Source organism: Trachymyrmex septentrionalis, unplaced genomic scaffold (genome assembly GCF_001594115.1).
Source record: "Trachymyrmex septentrionalis isolate Tsep2-gDNA-1 unplaced genomic scaffold, Tsep1.0 scaffold9, whole genome shotgun sequence".
Classification (NCBI taxonomy): Eukaryota; Metazoa; Arthropoda; class Insecta; order Hymenoptera; family Formicidae; genus Trachymyrmex; species Trachymyrmex septentrionalis.
The window spans coordinates 2,692,424-2,702,356 of NW_017306091.1; the positions used below are offsets into that span (position 1 = coordinate 2,692,424).

The 9,933-nt window shown below is 28.5% G+C and overlaps 1 protein-coding gene across 5 annotated transcripts in view; it reads left to right on the forward strand.

Annotated features, from left to right (window-relative positions):
- The window catches only part of LOC108755693, a 42,281-nt gene extending 34,746 nt beyond the window's left edge, over positions 1 to 7,535 (forward strand). For 4 of the 5 annotated variants that reach the window (XM_018498854.1, XM_018498855.1, XM_018498856.1 and 1 more), the window contains exons 9-14: positions 988 to 1,161; positions 1,251 to 3,131; positions 4,772 to 4,910; positions 5,675 to 5,797; positions 5,858 to 6,247; positions 7,060 to 7,535. In XM_018498854.1, the coding sequence (XP_018354356.1) occupies positions 988 to 1,161; positions 1,251 to 3,131; positions 4,772 to 4,910; positions 5,675 to 5,797; positions 5,858 to 6,247; positions 7,060 to 7,100 (2,748 nt within the window). In that variant the 3' untranslated portion in view covers positions 7,101 to 7,535. Of the gene's footprint in view, positions 1 to 987; positions 1,162 to 1,250; positions 3,132 to 4,771; positions 4,911 to 5,674; positions 5,798 to 5,857; positions 6,292 to 7,059 lie in introns of all 5 variants that reach the window. The other variant, XM_018498858.1, reaches the window with a different exon arrangement.
- Positions 7,536 to 9,933: the final 2,398 nt, after the last annotated feature.

Below are 9,933 nucleotides of genomic sequence, written 5' to 3' on the forward strand. Positions count from 1 at the left end.
AAATTTGTTTATTTATATTAGATTATTGTAAATATTATATGAATTTATATTGCAATTAGCAATACAGAAATATTTCGATGAATTAGATTTCGAATGATGAAACTTTCGAAGTGGGAATGTCATAAATGTCATAATTATTACTCGTGCTATGCGTATAAGCTAAGGTGTGCAAGACAAAAGAGCACGTATGAGCATGCCTCACAATATTGTTTAGAATTAATATCTCACTGTAAGAAAATTGTAAGGTAAAATATCGTTACAAATACAATTTACTCGTCAAAACACATATTTTATAACTATACCTTAAACTCTAGAAAGATGCTTTGTAAAAAATTATATATAAAAATATAATTTTATCCAGACATATTGGAATAAAATAGTAACTAAATGCTAAATGCTGCAATTTTTGTCCACATCTTAACTAAAAACTCATTGATATCTATCTAGATTGTAAATCATATGAGTTGCTTTTTATTTATACATATATATATTGTGATTATTATTTCATCTTTTGCAAATCTCATTTCATTGATAAATAAAATAAAAGTTGAAAATGCGTGCGACCATGTAAACAAATACGTATTAAATTATTATGCTTAACAATATATTTTAAGGAGAATCAAATCGCGTATCTCCTGAATCATATCATTTTAAAAGTATCGTTAGCTTGATGTGAATTATAAATTGATATTTTATTTTATATAGCGAGATTATTTGTAAATATTCAATCAAAAAACATATCTGTCGTAAATTAATGGTAAACAAAAATATCGCGAATATTTTGTTTTCAATTTATTGTTCAAAAAATAAAATTTGTACAAATTATGTGACATTCATTTTTAAATACTCTACACTTATTTCTTAAGTATTATTGTTTAATTTATAAACCACCTTGTTATATGTATTCTTTGTTTCTTTTCTGACAATTATTATTTATAAATAACTTATAAGTTAAGCTATCTGTAATCGAAGATTAACAACTTTCAGAATACTTCTGTTCTCGAAAATCATCACTGGAGATCGGCTATAGGATGTCTTCTAGAAAGTGGTGTTTCGGCACAATTACCAGCCGACGTAAGACCAGAACTTCAACGGCATATCAGTTCATTGATTTTAGCAACAGATATTACAAGACAACAAGAATTTCTTACGCATTTTAGGGTACATCTCCTTATATTTTTTTCCCTTTTAATTATTTAAATTAATCATGACGTGTTTTTTTTTATTTCTTTTTATTTATTTTATTGCAGGATTATTTGAGCAACAATTCACTTGAAATGAAACGCGAGGAAGATCGTCATTTCATCCTACAAATTGCTCTAAAATGCGCAGATATTTCCAATCCGTGCAGGCCGTGGGATATATCTAGGAAATGGTCTTACAAGGTTTGCGAAGAGTTTTTCAGACAGGGCGATTACGAGCGTCGTTTAAATCTTCCAGTAACGCCATTATGTGATCGACATACCACTAGCATCCCAAAAATCCAAGCTGGTTTTTTCAAACACGTCGTTACTCCTCTCTATGTAGAATGGCATCGTTTTCTCGGTGATGGTTTGAGTGTGTCATTAATGGAATATTTAAAGATGAATCAGAAAAAATGGGAATCACTGATTAACCAAGAGGTAACTGAAGAAAAAGAAACCGACATTTCTGAATTTAATGAACCCGAAGGAGTCATTAGTTCGGGTGAAGAAACGGCTGCTGATGAAGATTCGGGCAGTATTGATCTGTTGATACCAGCAACTTACGTGCAAACAGCGCGAATGCCGACATTGCCAGGACGAGTTGGACTCGATCGCGTTGGTAGACGTCATTCCGTTCCTTTAAGTGTATCGAAATCATTGCACTTACCTTTAATCCAGCCCAATAGAAGAGAAAGTATGCCGATCGAACAAGCCAAAGCGAAAAATCAATTCTGGAAGACGGAAGATCAAAATTTATTGGGACCGAGTTCATTGTCTCTATTGTCTTCCAAAAGTAATATGAGCGAGTCAAATGTTAGTGTTGTCGAGAGACCAGTTAGCGCAGAGAATCTCTTACCAGAGACAAGTATAGCCAGTATTACGAGCAGCGCCGAAGCATCGAGATTAAATACAGTTCTGCAATCGAATAATCAGTACAGCGCGCAAACTAAACAACTTACGCGACAACAGACTTTCCCTCCGTTGCAACCAAGTACAAGAATGAGGTATATGTCTGCGACTGCGGAAATGTCACAATGTTACATTCAGACGTTGCTGGAAACTGACAATTCCTTTAGTTGCTCGACTCATACGAAAGAAAAATCATGTCCAAGCGGTCGGTACTGTTCACATGATCCTAATTCACGTCATCAAAAGAAATCCAGTATAAGTCCTCTTTCTAAAGAATTACCGACAGATATATCTGTCAAAAAACAAGGCTCGACTTTGTTGGATACAACAAAACAGAAACATACTGTCAATTCCATGCGTCGCCATTCTATACAGACTGTTCGCACTGATGATTCTTTTTCTAAACATAGATATAAAAGGCCTTCTTCCGCTCAAGATCCAGATTCCACGCAAATGTTCTATGCTACGTTAACGGGTTCTTACAGTGACAAAAACAAATGTGTTCCTGACATGTACGTTGCGGAATGTAAGTCGAATTTAGATTGCAATACCGAATTTAAATGTCGTGATGCGAAATTAACAGTTCAAAAACTGCAAACTACGTTGTTGCCCAAAAAATTAGATCAATTTACTTCATCGACTTTGAGCGCATATTCTGCACAAGAACCGCGAAGATATTCAACTTCTGTCACAGAATGTAAAACGATAACGGTCGATCATGCAGGTAGACGATATACCACGATACCCGTGTCTTCTGAGCTTAGCACTCACAAAGTGTTCTTTATCGGTAGTCCTCCTGATTCGCCTCCTAATCATAGTGTATCTTCATCGAGTGACAGTGGTAGTGAGCCAAAAAAAAGTATCGATGATTCGAATAAGGAAGCTAGTGTTGTCATTGGCAATAGAAAAGAATTGGATAATGCGAAAGAAAAAAATTCGAAGAGCTCAAAGTACAATTCCGATGCGCAAATGAAGGAAAATGTTGATCCCCGAACGAATGATGACGTCGCTAAAGCATCATCTCGTAGAGGCAATCAGGTAATGTAGCAATGATTTCTAAGAGTAATTTTTTACTATAATTATATTGGATCATAACGTGAATATATAAAAAATATCACTTTTTCTAACATTATATATTGAAATGAATTTGTTGAATGAAATTCTTTTGCACTTATTTTAATATTTTTATACTTTGTGTTTGCGATGAATATATGAGTTTAATTAAGTGCTCTTGTGTATTCAATCTTATCTTTTGTATATTTATTCTATTATGTTCTACAACTTTTACTTTAAAAATAAATTTAGAAAATTTTGATCTTTATCAAGTTTACAGCTGTCTACAAAATAAGGAGACACAAAGTTTCTTTTTATGTATAACGTGGAGAACACTTAAACTTTTTACTTCCAATATCATAATTCAATATAGTTACAACAAACAATAGGAAATCTTTATTTTGAAATATTAATCCTATAATTACTATTACAGTTTATTTCAACCCTTAGAAATATAATAAAATTTTTTCAATATTTCTTATGAAAATTAACATTTTTTAACACATTAAAATGAATAAACAATGAGGTTTTATTTTACTTTTAAAATATAAAAAATTCATATATTAAAAAAATTAAAGAAAAATTATTATTTCTACATTTTTATTTAAGGTCTTTTTCTCTCCTTTTTTTCTCTTTTTCTCCTATTTTTATTTTTTTCTGTTTTCCTCACTTCTTTTTTTCATGATTCATTTCTCTTTAATCTCTATAGTTATTTCAACCACTAACTCTCTTTCTTCATCTTCCCCAGAGAATATCTTTTCTGATATTTCCTGCCATGTCCCCTCTGTCTGTTATCTTTTACATTTTTCTTGCACATGTTAATTTTCATGTTTCTCTACCCATTTTATACATCTTACATTTCTCAGTACTATCTGTCTTCATTTCATCATCTAGATAAATATGGCTTTCCTTTCAGCCTTTTTTTAATATCTTGGTACTTCCTTATTCTCTTTATCTGTTTATACCATCTGTTATATCTAGAATTCCTTAGACCTGTTTTTTTTACATCTTTTTTTCCTTATTATTATTTAATTATTTATGTTTATTCAGTATCCCACTCTTCCTTTTCCATCCAAGTTATTTCCATCTCCTCTCTCTAAAACAATCTTTCCTTTTCTTATTTCTTTTAATCTCTCCTTGTTCTCTTTAATTTTTTTTCAACACTCTAATCTTATTTCTTCTTTCAGTCTTTTTTCATATTCTTATATACTATTCTTTCTTTTACTTTATTCCTTTATAATTTTTGCCTCGTCACATATCCTGTCTTTTGTTCTATTCCCAGTATTTATCTCGGATATTTTTCTGTAATCTTTTTATTTCTTTTCTCTCTCTCTCTCTCTCTCTCTCTCTCTCTCTCTCTCTCTATACTTCTGTTCTATAACTTTATTATTGATTACACCAAACTTTAAAGTCAAATCTTTTTTGGTTATTCGCAAATCTCATCCTTTTTATTTTCTATATCTGATGCATTATTGTCACTCTCTTTTTATTCGCCGTTTTGTTATCTTTCACTTCTTACTACTCGCCCTACACTTTTTGTTAATATAATCTGTAATAATCAAATTTCTTTTTACTTTCTCTTTAAATTTTCTAGTTGCATATATTGTTATCAATATTGAATTCAGGGATGGGCAAAAAGACGCGGATCAGCTCCAGTTGGTCTTCTATCGAAATTGGACGATTTTACTTCAACGAATATATCTACCAGAGTTGATCATAATTGCAGACGTGGATCAGTACCAACTGATATTACTAAACATCAAGGTATTAGAGCATATATTCTAATTCTTCTATTTATACACATATTAGATTTAAAAAATATATATGTATATATAGAGAGAAAGACTGTAAACATAAATTATAATTATAAATTTTATCTATTTATAATTATATATAATAGAAGTTTGTCAGTTTACATTTTCGAAAAAAAAAAAACGGATTAATTTACCTCACATTCTTTACTAATTTAACTTTCAACATTTTGATTAATCTCTTATAAATCAAGATATACATTATATATATTTATACTCTTAAACAATTAAAATTAATTTTACTGATATACTCTTAAACAATTAAAATTAATTTTACTGAATAATTTATATAAAAACATCTTATATATAACAGATAAATTACGTACATGATTTGAATTTGGATTACATATATTGAATAAATATTTTGGATTAGCAATACTGGATGCTATATAATGCTATATAATAAATATAACTTTATATTTATAACAAAATTTTTATTGTTTATAACGCGGTAACGAATGTGTTAAATAGAAAGATTTATTGTTAGTAACGCTTTATTAATATATTCATAAAAAATATTTTAAAGATAATATAATACTAAAAAATAACGATAAAAATAATAAACATTATTACTAAATAAAGCAAAAGTAATTAATTTCAGTTATTTTTTAGTTTAACAAATTTTTATTTAAAAAATAAAACTTAAATTTATAATTTTTATTTAGAAGTATAGTTTATATCACTTGTATTGTGAATATACATTTTTTCATATATTAGGTGGAAGTTGTAACCGGTTAACTTTAGGATATCGAGGAGACAATTTTTCGGATCTACGAAGATCTAGTCTTCCGCAAGAGACTGCATTAGGAAATCTTTTAGAAAATGTTCTCACTTTAACTCGTAAGTATATTTTAATGGTATTATAACACAAAAATGCAATTTTACATTAAATTATTTCAGGCGAGCGTGAAAGCATTTCAATAAACAACAATAATAACAACAACAATAACAGTAACCGCAGCAACAATAACGGCATTAGTAAATTTGATAGTACCGTATCCGGAATGCTTTCTCCGAGACGAGGATCAATACCAGCAGACATATCCGAATTACGTCGCGATCTATTTAGTAGAAATAATGTAAATAGTAAACCGCGAAACCGGAAAAAAATTTTAAGAAGACGAAGTAGTGGTGGTCCAGAAATGTTCACCTGTGGATCTACCGATGGGAATGACAATGGTACGTGGCTCAAATGGAAGAGAGACATAGGAAAGCGCGATCCTGTCCCCGAAGCATTTGTCAAACGACGAGGATCTCTACCCATAGAGATGGTGGCTGTTTCACATGCTGGTCGGTACAACCATAGATAAAGGAGGATGTCGTAACACAAGCGGGTACAAATATGTTTTCCAAAAATATACGTATTTTTCGTATTGTTCATTTTTATTTTCTGAGAAAATAGTTGCATTTCGGACAAAAAATTGTGTAATTATATTGAATAAAAATTTTTACTAAATGAAAGTCAATTGTAATCGATATATTCAAATATAAACAAATAATATTAATTTTATTTAACATAAAATACTTGTACATCAGCTTGTTTACAACAGTATTGAAATAAAAATTAAATATACAATACAATTAAATTTTAATTTAATTAACTTATTATTTTATGATTAATATTTTAGTTGTTATTCTTTTAATTTTAAATAATTTCGAAATTTTAATTTTAAAAAGTACCATGAAGTAAATTAATTTATCGTATAATATGTGCTTGTTAAGCATATTGAAAACTTTCTATAAAGTCAATTTTCTAAATATATTAAAATGCACATATTAATTATAAATTGATATAGTTTATAAAAGATTAAATATTTCAGTTTTTTTCTCAGACAACTTTTGTTTTTTATTCAGAGATGTTTAAATTGAGAATATTACATACAACATTTTTACGTTGTGTATACAATTATTAGATTTTTTAATGCATCCCATATAGTGCAGACTGCATCCTTCTCATCTACTTTTTTTTTTAGACTAGAACAAACATTAACAGAATTTAAACAAATTTTTATTCTACCCGTAACAAATCATCACGACACCAATCATGACAACAGCCGAATGTTGTTCTTAAGTTATACTGATAAAATTTCTGTTTATTGTAGGATCAACATCAGCACGTAGATCTAGTCTGTGGCGGTTTTAGTATGCTGTAGAAAAAAACAGGGCCGTCCATGCAGCGATTAAATCATCACAACAGTCTTTCCTTAAATTATCAGCAGTAATTAAACAGCGACTACTGATTTTTAAAATTGTCAATATTAAAGACATTTTTATCGATTGTGAGCAAGTGAATATTGTAATTATATTTTTCATGATTTTAAATAGTGTTATGAGAACGATAAATCAATTTATACTTGAATCGCATGAATTGGTTAATATCGATATGATTGTGATATCACAAGTATTGTGATATGTTCTTGCATGCGCTAGACAAATCGAAAGTAGATGAAAGATTTTGATTGTTAATTGAGATATTGAAAATTTATGTTATGTGTATAGGTATAATATTGAATATCGAAACATTAGATCGTATAATCTAATAAATAAAGAACGGAGAGATAGAGTAAGTGAGGGAGTGAGTGAGTGAGTGAGTGAATGAGTGAGTGAGCGAGCGTGTGAGTGAGTGAGCGATAAAAAAAGAAAAGAAATGAGAAAAAATATATATAAATATGTAGGATACATTTTACGAGTAGATTTAACATAGACAAATAGCAAAAAAGAAATTAATATAAATTATCTGTTTTATTTTGTTCTCAAGATGTAATTGAAGATAAGTTTTGAAATATTTCGCTCAATTTATCTTTGATGATTGATTGAGAATGACTTTGGTAAAGATCCAAACACTAGTTTCAATTAAAAAATTTTTCAAGTATAAAAACTCAATTAAGAAAGTATTAGATACGTATTCACAATTATATTATTTACATTGGTTCATTAATCTACATCATTCTAGTTTTTCTATAAACAAATTAATTATTACATTTTTTATCTTTTGTTTTTTTTTTTGTTAAATCTACTTTTCAAATATGTTCCACATATTAAAATATATTTATAACTATATTACATTCCTCGCACTTTATATACTTGCGTGGAAGAAATAAAATAGCCAAAGTAATCATTACATTTATTTGTGCCATATATACGAGAATTATTTGAAGTGCGATATTCTGAAAACTTATATAATCATAGCTCAAATTACATTTGATAATTTATTATAAGGTAGAAAGGGAGAGAGAAAGAGAAAAGGAGAAAGAGAGAAAAAGAAGGAAAAAGAAAAATAGAGTAATATATGCAGGGTTCAATATATGATTTTTTAATAATTAAAATACTTAGAATGGAGAAGGAAAAAAGACTGGTAGAAGGCACCCGCCGTTATCTAGATCTACACATTAAAAGATCTACCTAGATCCAGATTAAAAGAAAGATATAAATCGAACCAGATTTGCTCATAGATGAGAAAGATTTCAATTTTTCGAAAAATATTCGCGTCAGGATAACATTAATTGCAAGCCACTGGTCAGCAAATCGCGATAAATATTATTTATACTAAATAAATAATATTTAAAGCTTTTAACATTTTTCCACTACAATTATTTACAATTATAAACATTTTACATCGAAAATGTACATATGAAAGCTGATAGAAGAATTTTGTTATATTTTTTAAATCAAATAAAAAATAATTTGAAGTAACAAAAGCTATTGTAATTGACTTCAGAGAGAGAATGAATATACTCAATTTGAAAAAAGCACTTCTTTAATATTTCATCAGTTATATTAAAAAAAACTAAGTTTTCTGTGAAAAAATAGCATGCGTAAGATACAAATTTGTTAAATAATGTAATAACAATAATGATAATAATAATAACATTAAGCAGCGATATGTAAGAGATAACTACGGTGCGAATTTTTCTATCACAGGGTATTACCCACATGCCCCCCCTTATGAATTCGAATGGATCATAGGCTAGACCTCCTGATGGACAAACCTCGAATAAATAATAATAATAAAACGATAATACTAATATAACAATAATAAAATAGTAATAAAAACATTAAAATTAATAACAGTAAAAGCAACAATAAAGTTGTAATTACTACTTTTATCATCGTCATTTACAGTGCTATAATCATCAGCATAATCATCGTCGTTGTTGTTCTAGTTATAATGACGTTCAAATAAATAAACGTTTTAAGATTAAGTTATGCGCGCCATATGCAATTCATTTTGGAGTTAATTAGTCAGCAAAGTATATTATTTAATTATAATTATTATTTAATATTCATAATTACGACACATAGGTTTATGGTGCATGAGCGCTAAAATAAATCAAAAAACAACAACGGAAGTTACATTAATAAACATATTTTCAATACAGATATTATTAAACTGCCTTTGCGTAAATACGATCAGGAGATACCATTGTTAAAGATACTTGTATGTTATTAAAATTATCATCTGTAGAAAGTTTTGATAACAATATTATTTACATTTGAAAATGAAAATGTAAAAAATAAAATGAATCCTTGTCGTTAAAATTTCACTTCATGTAGTATTATAAAAAAAAAATCTTCGTCTCTCAAATTGTCCGAAAGTAAAATAATATTACTAAGTCATAGAAATTAGAAAATATAAGAAATATCGATGGTAAGTTTTGCGATTAATCAAAAATAATCATTAATATCTATGTCAACATCATAAATGGAATATCCATTTTTAAGAATATTTGCGAATAGTAGTTTTCTCTCTTCACCGATTTTCTAAATCTTCCATTCAATAGTTGCTAATGCTTTATATGTATTTCACTTTTTTAATCAAAACTTATTCGATGATGCTGTATCATTTTAATAACAACTATATATTATAACAATGTTTCCTGCAATTGCAAATCTCTTAAATTAATAATTATGTTTTTTACATCAGTAATGATACATGCTATATTGCGCGACAATGAAACATTATATATATATATATA